This window comes from Babylonia areolata, chromosome 20 (genome assembly GCF_041734735.1).
Source record: "Babylonia areolata isolate BAREFJ2019XMU chromosome 20, ASM4173473v1, whole genome shotgun sequence".
Taxonomy (NCBI): Eukaryota; Metazoa; Mollusca; class Gastropoda; order Neogastropoda; family Buccinidae; genus Babylonia; species Babylonia areolata.
This window is the reverse complement of record NC_134895.1, coordinates 47340739-47359374: the sequence shown is the minus strand read 5'-3', so window position 1 is coordinate 47359374 and position 18636 is coordinate 47340739. Positions and strand designations below refer to the sequence as shown.

Below are 18636 nucleotides of genomic sequence, written 5' to 3'. Positions count from 1 at the left end.
ATAATGAAGACCCATGTACTGACATGGGAGATCAACATCTCCATCCTGGACTCTTTCACCGTCATTGGCAACTTTAGTTGACTACACAGTGAGTGCCATTGGTGACTTTAGTCGACATCAAGAGAAATTTTAACAAGACCATTTTCTACATTGTAACAAAGCTTGACAGCTGAAGGCAATTTCCCACCAATGGAACAATGATAAACCTTTGCCCCCTGACCAAGTTTGAAGTGAACATGTCCATTGTTTTTTTTGCTTGAACCAAAGTCTGTGACTGAGAGCACTGTATCTAAAATATTTGGCACTGGGGACCATTTTTCACAGAAAATCTTGGTGCTGAAAGAGTTAACTGACCAGATGCTGCCATGACCCAACATCAGATCTTAGTGCACAAACATGAACTCCTCATGGGTAAAATAAACAAGAGCATCAACTTTCATTTTACAGACATAGAGAACACATCTGCTATGTCAAAAAACTGACTTTATTTTCTTTGAACAAAATTACATTAAAAAAACGAACTCAAATGTAAAATGAAGCGCAACATATCGCGCAGAATAAATTTAGCACATCGACGCTTTCACTGACTGCAATGACAATGCTTTTGAAAATAACAAATGTTCATGAAATATTAGCAAAAGTGAATAAATAACTGTACACATATACACCAATTTTGCTGCTTGCAGTTTCATGTTAATTGCGTTCTGTTGGAAAGGAAAGATTTCTTTCCCTCCTCCTCTTCACTTCTGAAGCCTGTATCTCCGGAAAGCAGAGTGCAACGTTAAACTTGGTTGACTGTACCACAAAAGATCAGACTCACCATTCTATGCGCTTTAACATGTGGCTAACTGTTGCATGAAAGATCAGATCATGCATATATCTGAAAGTTAACTGTTGATTCTATTTTAGGTATTAGTCTCTAAGTGGAAATTCCTCGGCTCAATAAACTGCCTTGCGAAACAAAAGCTTACAAAGCAGATTAAACGCCATGTTCTGTACACTGTAGGAACATTAAGATACTTGTGACGTGAGTGCTTTGACCCAAACAACGAAGGAAGAAACTTCCTAGGATTTCAGTCTACACACTTCTATAAACTTTGATTTGTACAGAAAGTGTATCCACTGTTTTGATTGCTCCTCATTACATAATATTAACACTTTAAATGTGGGAGAAGGGTGGGCGATGCAATAAAAAAAAAAGACCAAAAAACAACAACAAACAGTACAAATTCCAAAAAAGGACATGAACAGTCATAACCTTACATGCACCAAAGGTGGCAACCATTAACAAAAATTTACCTAATACAACCAAGAGACACAAATGATGGTATGCAGAGGAAAACAATCACATTTCATATTATTTAAACAGTGAGATACTTAAACAACATGAAAAAGTAGAAAGAAAAAAAAAAAACATACAGAAAAAGGAATACTAATTTGAGTTTCTTTCCCCACTGATACAGCAGTGTGGTATAAGGAAGCTGACTGAACAGTCAGGCTTGGTGAGAACAGAAGGAAGAATGACAAAAAGAAAGTAAAAAAAAAAAACAAAAAAAAAAAACGATTTATAGGGTACATGGATTTCAATAAAAATACAAATAAAGCAAAACTATTTTCAAATTCAACAATACCCGATTTTCAAGACAATGTACATATACACAAGCACGTATATGTGACAAATAAGAATATACATACTCATGTGCATCCCCCCTCCCCTCATTCCCTCACCCCCACCCACCCACACAATAAGGTGTCATCAAAATACATGTTGCTGTTATCAAAAAGTGATCCCTTGAACAGAAAACTGGTTTCCAAGTTAACTAAGAGCATAAGAGCACAGAGCTGGTAATATGTTCATATAACTGTCCTGTCACCTAACTGCCATATATAACAGAAAAAAAAAAGAAAATAAGATCCTTTCACACAAGTGGCACAACCATCAGATCACAATTTATGACTTAGATCTTTGGGATTAAATGTGAAAAACAAAAAAACAAAAAATTATATGTAAAGTTCTTCAGTTAAGAACTGCATGTGAATAAGCACACAGTGAAAAGTCTGTCAAAAGGAAAAACAATTCTGAAAATATATTTAGAGAGCAAAAGACACATGTACATAATACTCCCTTAACAGGGAAACAGTCAAAAGATACATACAAACACTTTTCCTTTCTTCTTTTTTTTCTTTTTTTTCCTTCTCCTTTTTATTGATTTAGAATGTTAAGATATGAAAACTGTTGCAAACTGCATTGAAGAAAAATACCAAGAAGTTATATCTGATCATGAACTGAAATTTGATATTTATAATGTAAGTAAAGCCATGTTAGGCATTATTACAATAACTTTTTTTTTTTAAACAAAGATACATTTTTAAGGTTAAACAAAGGACTTGCGAGATCACATGAAGAATATGGCTTTTTTTCTTTTTTTCCCCCCTAAAATCCCCATTCGAAAAAAAACAAACAACAGCTTTCATGATTGAGAAAACACAGAGAAGAGAAATTAAGTAAATACCAGAGATTTAAAGTTATTCTTGTGAAGACAGGGTGGAATATCTCAAATTCCCTTTACCTAAAAGTAAGAAGAATCAGAGGCAATTTACTACAAGCATTCAAGACTTTCAAACAAAAATGAAGAAATGTCAGACTTCTTCAACTTTGCCTTAACCATAAGACGATAAGGGTTTATTGACAACTGCAGAACTAACATCAGGAAGTTCACGTTATATAACAAAATTGCACCACGAACTCCTTCAATATCTTACCACTAACTGGCATTATATGAAATAAATTGTGAATATGATATATAAAAAATATTTTAAATAACCTAAGTATAAGAATCCAAAGACATGGAGAAAAAAAAATCATACAGGACAGGATATGGAAAGCCTTACAGCGATGTTATACATCCCTACACTGAAAACACATACAAATGCCATGGGACAAACAATCAACTTTCAAGTTATGTAAAACCAGAGTTAATCTGACTGGATCTTACATGCAATCACTTCAGTCCTACAATCTGTTGGGTCGATTTCAAAATGACACAAGATAAATTTCAATGCTTCAAAACTGTTTTGACTGATAAACAATGGCAGATGATTATGCTTTGTTTGTGGTGAATATGCTTGTTCTCACAACCGCAAACACTGATACTTCATGGCTGATGAGTCTACAGCTGGAGGCAAAATAACCATCATTCGCTTCAGTAGCAATGGTGTGCTATACTTTCCTTTGTGGCAGTCTCAGATAGAAATTGAATGCTGCAGAATCATTTAACTCATTCAAACCTGCACCTCAGCAGTGCTCAGGTACTGAAATCCATTTCATCAAAATGGTTTTCATGATCCTACATAAGCATAAACCACAAGCAAAAGGAACAACCTTGTACAGTATTTCTGACTGTCCATTTGGAAGAAACACTGGTTGATATCAGTATATATTTTCGGCATTTTTCCGCATCAATATGACAAGGAAGCCTGCTGCAGCTGCAAACCACATAGGGTTGAATGGGTTAAGTACTGTTCTGTCCTCTTCGGTGGGACCTGAAGTTAGTTCTGAACATATATAATTCTTTCTTTTCACAGCAACTTTTCACTCACTGCTTGCTTTATGCTGGCTGTTAACATTCTGAGATGGGGACTGACCGCTGGTGAGACCGACTGGAAGACTGCAGGGAATGGGTTTGTTACTTTTCTAGCGTGTTAACAAGATCAGGAAACTATCCTTTCTTCCCCTCTGATGTAGCAATCTAATCTTGTCATCAGATTTCTTTCTTTTTTTAGGTCAAAGAACAAAGTTTGTGACCAAAAATAATCCAGACATCATTTCTAGAAGAGGGACGATACGCATAACTCGTACACACACACATTAAGATCAGTCTGAATCATCCACAGTCCAGTTTACAAAGTTCTTTCCTAAAAAACAACAACCAAAAAACAAAAGTACAACAACAAAAAAACAAAAACAAAAAACAACGGAATCTTTAAAGTGGAAAGGAAACTGGAAGAGAGAGAGAGAGAGAGACATGAACCAAGGGGAAAAATCAGCACCATTATTTTCAGCATCATTCTTTGATTTAACACAAAATCATGCTTGCTTCGGTTGACCAAATGTGTGTGTGTGTGAGTGCGTGTGTTACAGAGAGTGTGTGTGTGAGTGTGGATGTGGGTGTGTGGGGGTGGGGGGTGGTGGTGGTGGGGGGTCTGTGGGTCTGTGTGTGTGTGTGTGTAGCATGTGATTGTGGAGGTATTCCTCATTCTGATTCACAGCTAGGTGGGTTGTTTCCCTTGTTTTCTTTTTATGCACATTACAAAAGGTGGCAACTACTCTATTTGGGAGATATATGGTGGAGGTGGTTTATTCACTTTGCACCGAATTCTATTTGCAACTTTACCCTCCCTTATTGAAGAAAACATACAAATATCAGATGGGCGCAATACCCGAGTGGTTTATGCGTTGGACTTTCAATCTGAGGGTCCCGGGTTCGAATCTTGGTAACGGTGCCTGGAAAGTAAAGGGTGGAGATTTTTCCAATCTCCCATGTCAGCATATGTGCAGACCTGCTAGTGCCTGAACCCCCTTCGTGTGTATACGCACGCAGAAGATCAAATACGCACATTAATGACCCCGTAACCCATGTCAGTGTTCAGTGGGTTATGGAGACACGAAAATACCCAGCATGCATGAACCACAACAGAGTTATAGGCAAATCGATGTTGGTCGTGTAATGGAAAGAGAGAAAATGAAAAAAAAATATTACACATCAACACACCTACGGTACATGACAATGATAATGCTTTCAATCTTACTCACACTCTCTCTGAATGTACAACTGTGGCACCCTCTGTATATTTTGTACATCTTTAAACCAGAGAGCAGAGCTCACCACATGCTGTAGTCAAACTCATCGCTGCCAAACACATGGAAGTACCCCAAGATGGTGGAGAAGACCACCACATTGCCTGCAAGGACCAGAGCGCAGGCGCCCCACTGAATCTGCCCACAGAAAGATGGCACCATGATGTCTGGCTCAGCCCTCATAAATCATATGTAAAGGCCAAGACGACAATAATAATAATAATAATGATGATAATGATAATAATGATAAAAGTAGGTGGCACCATGGTAGAGTCGGTTATGCATTGGACTTCTGTACCTGACCAGTTGGGAAAGTTAAAACAGCGGAGGACTGGGCCTTCAACTTCCAATGCCGAGTCCTTGACACAGTGGATATGAAATGAATTCACTGTCCCAATGGATTTTCAAGGCTATGGAACCTTATATCCTAACATTTATAAAAAAAATAATAATAAAAAAAATAAAGGTAAGAAAAGAAAGTGAAAAAAATTGTCTGTACAAAGATAAACAATTCACAATTGTTCCCTAGTGTATTGCAACTTTTTTGTTGATTTTTGTTTTGTTTTTGGTTCAGCTGAAGCTTTACATTTATTTTTGTTGTGTTGAACTGTAACATGTGCAGCATTCATCCGATACATATAGGCCTTGTTCGTTAGAAAAAAAATTGGAGTACTTTGCCCTTGATTTAGCCGGAAACAGAATTCGTGGGGAGTCTCTAAAAGCGAAAGTTGCAAGTTCGTCGATTGCATTTGTGTAAATGCTTCAGAATGGGTCTGGGGAAAACGGGAGGAAAGAAGTACTGTGTGCGCTGTTCGAACTTCAAAGGAAAAAAAGGTGACATCGCAACGAATACCAGCCGCGAACTGATTGCATAGAGTGTGGCGAGCTCAGAATCACTTCGTGAACTGAAAAGGACCGCACCCTCAGTGGCGATGATTTTCCTTCACTTTTCACGAACAAGGTCTTCAAAACAAGCACGGTATGTGATATTTTGAATCAAATATTCATTTTTTATGTTTCAAAATATATTTGTTTCAATTCAACAGCCAAACCTAAGAATGTTTTGGGCCTGATTTCTCAAAGTGGGATAATTAAACTGTCTTCATTTCTCACACACTTATCTGTCTAATGTTTGAATCCAAAAGCACAATTTAACCTTTAAAACGGAGAATTACAGTACACCAGCTGACTGGTCTTTTTCAACTTCCAGTCACCAATGTTGTATCATTCAACTGGATTTATTTTTGTGTGTGTTTGTTTGTTGGTCACATTCTTAGCACAGATATACACATCTCTGACACATAGTACAATGCTGACTAGTGTACCCCTGAAACAAACACGACACAGAATTTCCGCTGTACAACATTTGTCAGCACATACTTCTTTCAAGTGGAAATGCACGTTTTCAGAAAGTGCTCTAACAATGATACTGAGACAGTGAGATCCTTGCTACTTCCACAGGCAATGTGAATGTTTACACACACACACACACATACACATACACACACACACACACACACACACAGAGAAAGCATTGTTATTGTTGCAAATTTAAACAACTCACTGGCTTGAGATTCTGCACATGCATAATGCAGTGAATAGATCTGACACATTTTGGGGGTTGTATGGAGTTTGACTGAAAATGTGTAAATAAAACAAATGTCATATCATTCAAGCTATAATTTTATATTCTTTTCTTTTTTTGTCACAGCTGTCAGATGTGCAAGTCCAAGAAGACATCACTGCTACTTCTGCATCAGCAGTGGAAACCAGTGCTGCTGACAGTAATCTGAGTAATTTTTACAAAATTTAACAAATTTGGAAGTGAAAATATGTAATGATCTGACAGCTTTGCTTCCCCCTTTACACCAATCTGACACTGATGACACAGTGAAAGATGACTTATTAGGGCCTGAAGACTGTTTTGTCAAAAAATTTAGACTGAAGGGGGGGTTGGGGGGTGGGGGGTTACAGTAGTGGGTGTCGTTTTGTAGAGAGAGAGAGTGTGTGTGTGTGTTAGTTGAGAGTGGATTGATTCAGGTGGATCATTGGTACTGACAAATTGTGTAAGACAGTCAGCTTATTATCTGTGTATGATGTTTTTTTTAAGCATTCTTCTTGGGAATTGTGGAGTTTGAATGCTCCTGATATATTTTTTTTTCATACTGATGTGAACAAATATTGCAACTGTTTATATACTGTTTATATTTATCTGATATAATGTTGAGTTATATGCAATATATACATCACTTGTATACATGAGATAATTTGATTTCAACAGCCAAAGCTTATACCCACTGCTTGCTAATGATATTGATCATATGGTGCATTCAAATAAGACTTCAGAAACTGTTGCTGTGAGTTTTCTTCTTCTCTTTGAGGGAGAAAGGTGGGGGGTGGGGAGGGGTGCAGTGTGGTTCAAAGCAGTTAAGATTCACTTCAGAGTTTTTGTGTTTTTTTTCTTTCTGATCATGGAAAAAAAATCAAAACTTTGTGAATGTAGACATTTAACTTCAATACAGATGTATATCACACACACACACACACACACACACACACACACACACACACACACACACATGCACAACATCCAAAACTAAATGGTGCTCACATCATATATATAACTCAAATTGTTTAGACAATTGTTCATTGTTTAGCATTTAGGTATGAATGAATGATACTAAAAAATAAAAGAAAATATCTAATCAAAGTGATTTCTTCAAGTCTGTTTGTGTTTGACTCAGACCTGTTTACACTGCATTTTGTAAACAGTCCAAATTTGATTGTACAGATTTGACAAGTAAGCAATAAGCAAATGATATATATATATATATATTTATGATTAAAAATAATACAGGAAATAAAAGATGGGAGGTGGGGCATGCAAATGTAAGTAAATGCAAATATTTACACTAAGATTTTACAGCACTACCAGTTTCTAAAAAAAAATGGCATCAAAGACAAAACTGGTATGTATGTGTTAATCCTTTGGCCAGTTGTTAGATACAATGAACTTACAGGTTTCCATTAAAGAAATACATATTCTAACCTCGTGAAAATACAGACATATCCATTTTGGGCAAACAAGCCAGCTGATTGTACCAGACTGGTGTGTCTGAATGTCTGGGAGAAGACTTATCAATGCATGTCACTTGTAATGATGAATGAGTCAGTACTGTATGCACACGTGCATGCATGCTACACCATGAGATGAAATCATTCTTTACTTGCAGTTAATCATCAATGCAACTGTGATGAAACACACATGAATCAGTCTTGATGATGATTATCTTTAATCAAATTCCATGCACAGCTCCACCACTCTTCTCCCCACAATTTCCATGCTAAACTGCACCACTCATTTCCCCACAGATTTCCATGCTCAACTCCAACACTCTCTTCCCCACTATATGTATTAAAAAGTCATGTGATAGAAAAGGCAGAAAAAGATCAAATTCATTGGAACAGCAATGGCCATTTTCTCAAGTCTGAAAAGGAAATTTTCCATCTAAAATTACGTTTAAATAACATACCAGACACACACACACACACACTCACTCATACTATGTAGCAACAATATGAAATGCTAGAATGTTTATAGATTCTGATTGAATGGGTCACACACAGGAGCGATACTTTTTTTCTTCAGTTCAGTTGTTAAAAATCTGCGGGAGGTTTATGTTGCTGTGACAGCAGAAATGTCTCTGTGACAGCAGAAACTGACTTGACTTCGCCTTCTTGTTTCTGGTTCCGCGACAATTGAAAATCTTTGCACGACGAACAAGTTCAACTTTCGCGCGACTTATCAGTTGTCCGTTCTTTTTTTTAAATACTCTTTCGGTTCTTTAACTTTCATGGATTCAAGCGCACTTTCAGTTTCAGCGGACAGAGTCGCCATGTTTATTTATCCGAACGTCCCAAGGTGAAGGGGCTGAACTTTTCACTAACTTCCGGTTTTCTAACGAACAAGGTCTATAGCTCAGTGGATGAACACACATGCGCGCGCACACACACACACACAAACACACACACACAAACACTTACACACACACACACACAGTCACACACATACACACAATGACACACACACACAGTGACACACACACACAAACACATACACACACACACACAAACTAACCACATGCGTGTGGGCAAGGACGATGGGCAGACCGATGGAGGAAACGACGATGCCTGTGGTGAGGAAAATGCACAACTCCACACAGGCACTGCTGGCAGAGTCCAGGCTGTCGGCCAGGCGCCGGGCGATCACAGTGGGCACAGGGGACAGCACGTAGAAGAACAGGACAAACATCGGCCACCAGTTGCTGAAAATATTGGAAGAAAAGATTATCAAAGTGAGAAAATAAATCCACACCAACCAGCAAGGAAGAAAAGATTAAAGTGAGAAATCAAATCTACAACAACCAGCAAGGTAGGAAGGATTAAAGTGAGAAATTAAATACACACTAACCAGCAAGGAAGAAAAGATTTTTTACAGAGAGAAAATAAATCTATACCAACCAGCAAGGATGAATTGATTAAAGAGAGAAAATAAATCCACACCAACCAGCAAGGATGAATTGATTAAAGTGAGAAAATAAATCTACACCAACCAGCAAGGATGAACTGATTAAAGTGAGAAAATAAATCCACACCAACCAGCAAGAATGAATTGATTAAAGTGAGAAAATAAATCCACACCAACCAGCAAGCATGAACTGATTAAAGTGAGAAAATAAATCTACACCAACCAGCAAGGATGATTTGATTAAAGTGAGAAAATAAATCCACACCAACCAGCAAGCATGAACTGATTAAAGTGAGAAAATAAATCCACACCAACCAGCAAGCATGAACTGATTAAAGTGAGAAAATAAATCCACACCAACCAGCAAGGATGAATTGATTAAAGTGAGAAAATAAATCCACACCAACCAGCAAGCATGAATTGATTAAAGTGAGAAAATAAATCCACACCAACCAGCAAGGATGATTTGATTAAAGTGAGAAAATAAATCCACACCAACCAGCAAGCATGAACTGATTAAAGTGAGAAAATAAATCCACACCAACCAGCAAGGATGAATTGATTAAAGTGAGAAAATAAATCCACACCAACCAGCAAGGATGAATTGATTAAAGTGAGAAAATAAATTGAAACCAACCAGCAAGAATGAACTGATTAAAGTGAGAAAATAAATCCACACCAACCAGCAAGGATGAATTGATTAAAGTGAGAAAATAAATCCACACCAACCAGCAAGGATGAACTGATTAAAGTGAGAAAATAAATCCACACCAACCAGCAAGGATGATTTGATCAAAGTGAGAAAATAAATTGAAACCAACCAGCAAGGATGAACTGATTAAAGTGAGAAAATAAATTGAAACCAACCAGCAAGAATGAACTGATTAAAGTGAGAAAATAAATCCACACCAACCAGCAAGGATGAATTGATTAAAGTGAGAAAATAAATCCACACCAACCAGCAAGGATAAATTGATTAAAGTGAGAAAATAAATCCACACCAACCAGCAAGGATGAATTGATTAAAGTGAGAAAATAAATCTACACCAACCAGCAAGGATGAATTGATTAAAGTGAGAAAATAAATCCACACCAACCAGCAAGGATGAACTGATTAAAGTGAGAAAATAAATCCACACCAACCAGCAAGGATGATTTGATCAAAGTGAGAAAATAAATCCACACCAACTACCAAGCAAGAAAATATTAAAGTAAGAAAATAAATCCATGCCAACCGGCTGTAAAAACAACAGTTTGTTCGTTTGTTTAACCATCTGTGCCTGGTGGGTATAGAGTGGAGATTTTTCCTATCTCCCAAGTCAACATATATGCAGACCTGCTAGTGCCTGAACCCCCCTCGTGTGTATATGCAAGCAGAAGATCAAATATGCATATTAAAGATCCTGAAATCCATATCAGTTTCCGGTGGGTTATGGAAACAAGAACATACCCAGCATGCACACCCCCAAAAACGGAGTATGGCTGCCTACATGGTGGGGTAAAAAAGGTCATACATGTAAAAGCCCACATGCGAACATACAAGTGAAAGTAGTAGTTGCAGCCCACGAACGAAGAAGAAGTTTAACTTTCTGTCCACAACTGTGATTTTTTAAAAAGATGAAAATCCATCATCTTCCACATCAACCACTGAACCAGTTGTGAAAACAACAATTCATTCTTTTGTTTAACCGTCTATCCACAACAGTGACTTTTTTTAGACGAAAATCCATCATCTTCCACACTAACGAGCAGTGAAAACAACATTTTGTTCTTTTGTTTAACTGTCTATCCACAACGGTGATTTTATTTTTAGATGAAAATCCATCATTTTCCACACCCCAGCCATCACTACTTTCCCTGTTCCTTTCTCCTCAGTTAGCATCAAAAAAAAGAAAATAAACAAAATAAAACAAACTAACTAGCAAACCAGTAAAATTACAACAAAGAGCCAATGGGGCTGCTAATTAAATTCTGGACTATTTCAAACACATGTGTATTATCATATAAAACGTTTCTAACTGAAGCAGATGGAACTGCAGATTTTGTAAATGAAAGAGGTAAATATATTTTTTAAAGTTCACATTTATAGATTATGATTATGCACAGGGGTAATTTCGTTACCGCAAATGCAAGTCACATTAGAAGTAGAAAACAACATTGTGCATGTGTGAATGCATGCGTGCGTACGTGTGTGCGTGCTTGTGTGTGTGTGTGTATTTCTGTGCATCTGTGTGTGTGTGTCTGTGTGAGTATGTATGTATGTGTCTGTGAGAGAGAGGGGCAACATGTGAACCAGTGAAGACTATGTTCTCTCTTTGGTCACTGATTTATAAACTTCCTCTGGTCACTGATTCTTAAACCAAATGCAATCAAATGTTTGCACTTACAGTCCATAAATGCTAGTCCACCAGTGTTTGTTATTTTTCCTGCTGCCCCAATCTTCTGTATTGTCACACTAGTATTATCCCCATACTGATCATCCTGAATGCACCACACCAATCCATACACAAACATACACAACCATGCCTTGAGACACTCACACACACACTCTCCCTCTCTTTCACTCTGTCCAACCATCCGTCTACCCTTTTCAGTAACCTTCAATCAGAGCAAGAGCATGTGTGGACCATTTAAACTTTTTCATTCAGGGATAAAAAAAAAAAAAAATCCAAAATACCCCCAATCCTACTTGTGGTACCAGACTTTCCCAGACGGGAAAAAAAAAGTTGTAAAAATAAAATACCAAAAGTTAACAATGGGTCTACATGTGCAGAATGCCTGACTTACTTGTATTGTGGCAAGGCACAGCCCAGTACAAGGAAGGTTACCCCCAGTGCACAGGCGAAGGCCAAGCCTATCAACCTGCAGAGAAAAAAACACATACATCAGTAAAGATAAACCATGTGCACACATTGTGTGTGTGTGTGTGTGTGTGTGTGCGCGCGCGCGTGTGTGCATGTGCATGTGCACGTGCGAGAGCATGTGCATGTGCATGTATGTTTATGTGTGTGTGTATCAGGTTAAAATGGTTAACAGTTCCATAGCCTTTTAGTTGTACAGCCATGGCGGCAGAGAGTTCATTTTCCCTGTGTTAGGGCCCCCAGCATAAAAAAGGTGGGGCCCAATCCTCTCCTTCTGCCCTTTTCAACTTCCCCAACTTAAAGTCAGCAACCCATTCACATAGAGGTGAAGTGAGGAAAACTGGAGTAAAGTACCTTTGCAAAGGAGACAAAACCATGTTGAACACTGGATCAGAAGCCAAACGTCTAACCAATTCTGCCATGGGGCCTCCTGTGCGTATGTGAGTTGTGAGTACACTACTTAAGGAAGTCAGGTTTTATATGTGTGGTAACAGGTAACATTCAAAACAGCCCGGTCATTACATAAAGGAATGTTGAAAAGAAAAAAAGTCTACATGTGCATAGCATTCAGAGCAGTTATTACTATTGATGTATTATACACTACTGTATCCCAACTAATCTCATTCACTTCCTTTACTTCTTAAGGTATATCATTCATAATATCAAAAAGGAAATTTTCTATCTAAAATTACGTTTAAATAACATACTTACCGTGACCCAACTAGTGCAGACTCCGGCAGGGGTCTGACATTCCTGTCCTGTGCAAACTACTATCCGCCTATGCGGAGAAAATGAGAGAACTACGGCCGATAACCTCCCGGAAGTAGGTAACGTCCCCTTTGTCCCCCTGGTTATCGCCCTCTTTTGACGGCAATATGAATCATGTTTTCAAATCTATACATCTGTCCTTTGCCATTCTCTTGCTGATGACAGCACATGTATTCATCACACCATTTGCCATTCTCTTGCTGATGACAGCACATGTATTCATCACACCATTTGCCATTCTCTTGCTGATGACAGCACATGTATTCATCACACCATTTGCCATTCTCTTGCTGATGACAGCACATGTATTCATCACACCATACCACAATCCTGTGATCTGGGAACTTTTTGCTCAATCACATATTCATCCTGTATGTAATATTTCTTTCTTTCTTCATCTTAACGACTTAAGTCAATGAATTTTCACCCTTGCGAAATATGATCAATGAACAAAATATCATTCTGTATAAATATCAGCAAAACAAAAACAAATAGGATGGTTATGGATAAATAAACAAAACAACAAATCATTTATACTCACGCTGTAGCATCATGATCATTGTAGAATATCCACCAATATACCATGCACATGAAAAAAAAGAAACAAAAATTACACACGCAGATCTTCATTTAGTCACAAAATTATGAAACACACTTCTGTAACGGAAAGAATGGTGATAATCTCAAGTATATATTTTGTGATTCCAAATGCCTGTCACTTTTTCCTGTTCAAAACAAAAACTGTGAGAGACGTCTATTAACATTAAATTAATAATCAACAAGTGAGGAATACAACTAATATGTCTGTTAATTTTTTTTTCCTACAATGAAAACCATATGATGACCTCAGGAGAAAAGATAAAGATTACATGGTTATACGGTAAATTTCAACAATTTCTATGCTGTAATAAATAGGACTGGATATTTCTCTTCAATTCTGGGGGAGGATGTCGGATTAGGGGTGGTACAGGAAGGCAGCGTGGGCTGGGAGATGAGTGCATCATTTTACTGGTCATATCAATTTTCTGATACCCAACCACACCCTTGACTATTCTGTTGCAGTCCCAATGCCAACAGCCCTTAATACAAACTATGTATCTATGTGTATGTGTGTGTGTGTGTGTGTGTGTGTGTGTGTGTGTGCATGTGTGTGTGTGTGCATGTGCATGTGTGTACATGTGCTTACATAGATGTGTCAAGAGAGAAAGACAGATCATGACAGTGATGCCACTCACAGAAAGTTAAGTTAATCACATTCACAAGCAGTTTTCAGAAAGTGAGTTTGCTTCAATTTAAGAAAGAGCTTGTCTACAATTATACGGAATTATACTGAAAATAAAAATTATTTTGTCACCCCTCTCCTGTAGAAAATTGAACAGGAAAACTCCAAAGAGAGAGAGAGAAAAAAAAGGAAAAAAAAAAGAAAAAAAAAAAGCAAATGCAAAAAAACAACAGCAATCTGTGAAACATTCATCACACGTGCTTGTCAAATAAAGATAAAAACAACATTATGTTTAACTGTTATCACACATGCTCGTAAAAAAAATGTTTTTAATATATAAAAAAAGCTTGATAACACTAACAGCACAACAAACTAAATTATTTTACTTTCACATTTTAGCTACACAATGTCAAAACTCTTGATTCATGAACAGAAAAGCAATTCTTTCATTCACATCCAGTAACAATTACACAGCAACTGTTAAGCTCATGAGCAAATAATCTATTACAAACTTTTTAAAAAATTTTTAATATTTTTTTTAAAGGCCATCTTTGGCTTTCGATCAGCTCCATAACCTGACACTAGTAGTAGTACAGTAGTACTACTTTTGGAATCACAAAACCCAACCTGTGCTCAGTTCAATATGCATGTCACAAAACCACCAAGCAGCTGACAAGAAGAAAACAGGCTGGTGACCCTAACCAGCTGTAAATGAACTTGCTGCAACATTTTTGACAATGGTGTAACAATGGAACATACTCATACTGTGACCAGTCATAACAAAATACAACAAAATCAGGACAGATGTTATCGCTGCTTTTAATATGTCTATTTGATCTGGAATATGGGATCTCTGTCATGAGTATTTGATCCTATGCACATTTACATTACAGGGGATATAACAATCTGCAAATAATAATGAAGACTGTCCCCATTTTAGAACAATTACCCTTTGTCTTTAAACTCTGATCCAATTTCAAAGGATTAACTTTATTCTAGTGTTATTTATAATAAGCTATTCGTAATGGGTTCAATGGAAAAGAAATTCAATTATTTAGAAAAAAAAAAGTATATCTGACTGCTTTGATTGCCTCATGTGTCCAACGATGCAAGAGCCTCTAAGTCTGAGTAATTCTTATAATTACGTTTTGTGTTTTGCTGTGTGTGAACAATTCTATAAACACTGCCAGTGGCAATCCATTATCTTGCTGCAAACAGATTTGTCAATCCTACACATCCTCCTAACTTTCTCTGAAACTCCATCTTTGCTCTAGGCATTCTCAGTTACTGAGTAAAAAAACAACAACAACACATACCTTGCAAAGGATTAACCATATTGTCTGTTATTGATGTGCCTGATCTGAATAAAACATTACTGATTAAGCAAGCAACAAAATGAAAACAATTATGGAATTAAATATACATCAAAGCTGTTTATATCACCACAGTGCACATGTCCACATACAAAGATTAAAATTTCCTTTCAATTTTATGACTGAAATTCTGACAAAGTAAAAGTTTGAATTAGACCCAGAAAACCTCTATATATGTGCTTCTAAAATCCTTTATGAATGGGACATATATGAAATTCATATTAAAGAATCTCTTTTCCTAAACTATACTGACTTCCTGTTCTCCCAACATCTGCTCCTGTCCATCCTTACCACAGAAAGAAGAATCTATCTGCATCACTGAAGCTGTCAAGATAAAGGAAAATTTCTTCACAAACATGAGAAGTTGGTCGAGACTGCAAAAGTGTGGGGTGGAAAGAAAAAAACGGTTTGAAGAGTATGCTGCACAGTTCAGTGGAAATATCTCTCTCTCTCTCTCTCTTTAAATTGGGAAATAATAATTGAACACAACAGCTTGTTTGGTCTGGCCTGTTTTGTTTGATCCATTTAAACCCACCAACAATGTTTCCTCAGCTGCCAGTTTCATACAATGCGGACCTGAATGGGTATGCAAAATGTGAATCAATTTAAACTGTTTCAGTGGACTTTTAATTTGTACAATATAATAACACCGTTTCTTGATTTCTCTTCCATTGCTGGGCACGTTTGAAATACAAATTAGCCCTAAATTCGTACGGAGGACAGGTCAGCTGCCAATTGCGCTTCTACTTTCTCTTTTCAAAAATATTTTCTGGTGTTCACTTACAACATGAACTCTTGACTCCAAGGATAATCGGAAAGATAAACAGACTCACGCAGACTCACCTCTAATGCCGGCCATTTTGTCAACAAACGAAGTCTGGCATCACAAGATTATGCGTATATTTTAGGGCTGTAACGACAGATACGGGCGCTCTGATCAGAGGGCACATTTGCACAATCAAGTACATATTTGGTAATTTCATGCGTATCAGATCTATTACATTATTTGTGTAATATAAGATTGGGCGTGTCAAAAACAATTGATTATGTTTTATTGGAATCCTCAGGCAGAGGCTTTTTTGCTGAGGAATCTATCAAGATCTGCTCAACAGAACCGCCAGGGAGAGAGCATATTTGACCCTGTCAGACCCCTGCTGGAGAATGCCAGTTCTGTTTGGGACCCCTATATACACACAGAGGAACGTGGACAAAATCGATGCTGTACAGAGAAGGCGGCTCGCTTCGTGCTCAAGCGCTACCACCCACAACAAAGTGTAACTGATATGACTTTACAGTCAGCCGGGTGGCCCACACTCGAGCACAACATGCAGGTAGCTAGCCAGGCTTACTGTGTTGTACAAAATCTTGCACGGCCTGGTTCAAGTCAACAACGCCAGACTCATCTCAGCACCATGTCGTCAAAGACGAGGACACACTCAGCAGTTCTGTACTATCCACTGTCGCATCACTGAAATACCCGGGAGAAAAGCCATTCTTCCCTCAGTATCAGTATCACATTCAGTATCTTTCCTCAGCTCGCCCATCAAGGACTGGAACACACTACCTGAGGAAGCAGTCTCTGCCCTCTCCCCGGCTGAGCATGTTCCAGTCTTTCATTGGAACATTCTAAACATTTTTTTTGTTTTTGTTTTTCAGTGTTTTTTGTTTCAGGCTTAGGGGTTCCTGCTGATTCAGCATCATGTTGGTCCCGCTGAACGGGTCTCGACGGGCTGGGTCAAGTGTTGTTTAAAATTTTTTCCCCAACCATCCGCGAATATGCATCGGACCTCATCCATCGTAAAATCAGTCTGATGAGTGTGGATACTCAAACGGAAGAAGAAGGAGGAATTAAGGTGGCAGAATGGTAAACTACACAGTGAAGATGCTCATCTGCCAATGCAGTGTCCATGATCGAGGGTCTGAGCTCGAGTCCCGTCTCGCCCTTTCCCCCAAGTTTGACAAGAAAATCACACTGAGCGTTTATAGTCATTCGAAGGAGAAGATACACCAATGTCCCACGTGCAGCACGCACTTGTATGGCGCTTTGAAAAAGGACCTTGGTAACATATGTCTCTTATGGCAAAATTATGCAGAAGAAATCCACCCTGATAGATACACAAATATGCTTGCACCCCAGGCCTGACCAGCGTGTTGGGTTATGCTGCTGTCAGGCATCTGCCTAACAGATATGGTGTGGCGTATATGGATTTGCTTATCTGTTGGTGTGTGTCCTCATATGGGAGACGAGGCCGATTCTGGACGCACAGCACTTGCCTGACCAGCACAGGTGATTTTTTTTTTCTTTTTTTTTAGTGAGGAGGATTTTAAGGTATGTATATATGGGTAATTGCGAACAGCGGACGATTCGAATACCGCCCCACTTCGAAGCGTTCTAAACCGCGGTTGCATTTCACAATTTAACATCTGCTTCGACCTCAGTTTTCCTAATACCTTATTGAATATCCATTTCAAAGGACCAGTCAATCATCAGTTATTTAATTCTAGTTATCTCCGCGCTATTTCTTCTCTTCGCGCACCACTGCCGTGCCGACCAAGGTTACAAACGTTCTCTCAAAATCCTAAAATCAAGGGAATTAAGCAAGTTGTAGGACTTGAACTTCGACACAGTTTAAAATAGTTTTCTTAATTGGATATGTTGAATGCGCGTAACCAGTGCTGGTGGAATTTAAGAAAGCATATTGGTGACAGATCAGAACGTCAGTTTTGACAGGAATATGCAAAATATTGTTGTTTGCAATTAGTAGACTATAGGATATTTTGACGTGAGTCTATTTAGTTCGAACGATGCTGCACATTTACTGCGATGAGCGCGGCTCCCGAAAGGGTATGTTTGTGTGCGGTGTGGGGTGTGGGTGTTTAAATATCTGTTTGTGTGCATGTGTGATCAAAACCAACAATACAACAGTCTGGCGCAATGTTCTAAAAATATGCTATGGCTAATGAGTTAAAGACCTGCTTGTCTACATGTACTCAGAGCCATCGTTCGCAATTAGACATACCCGTTC

General features: G+C 38.1%; 1 protein-coding gene across 1 annotated transcript; it reads right to left on the bottom strand.

The window, feature by feature from the left end:
- Positions 1–466: 466 nt before the first annotated feature.
- LOC143294666 (leptin receptor overlapping transcript-like 1) lies at positions 467–13615 on the bottom strand. Its single transcript, XM_076606050.1, has 4 exons — positions 13557–13615; positions 12174–12248; positions 8997–9183; positions 467–4996 (listed from the first exon to the last, which is right to left on the bottom strand). Exons 1-4 carry the CDS (start codon positions 13604–13606, stop codon positions 4883–4885), a joined length of 426 nt encoding a protein of 141 aa, XP_076462165.1. The 5' UTR covers positions 13607–13615; the 3' UTR covers positions 467–4882.
- Positions 13616–18636: the final 5021 nt, after the last annotated feature.

What these genes read in the sequence shown, in the direction of transcription:
- LOC143294666 (XM_076606050.1), bottom strand. Translation starts at nt 13,606, where the DNA reads ATGTGCATGGTATATTGGTGGATATTCTACAATGATCATGATGCTACA. An exon ending in AATGATCATGATGCTACAGC is followed by an intron (nt 12,249 to 13,556) that starts GTGAGTATAAAT and finishes TTTTCTCTGCAG; the next exon opens with GTTGATAGGCTTGGCCTTCG. An exon ending in TCCTTGCCCACACGCATGTG is followed by an intron (nt 4,997 to 8,996) that starts GTTAGTTTGTGT and finishes TTCTGTGGGCAG; the next exon opens with ATTCAGTGGGGCGCCTGCGC.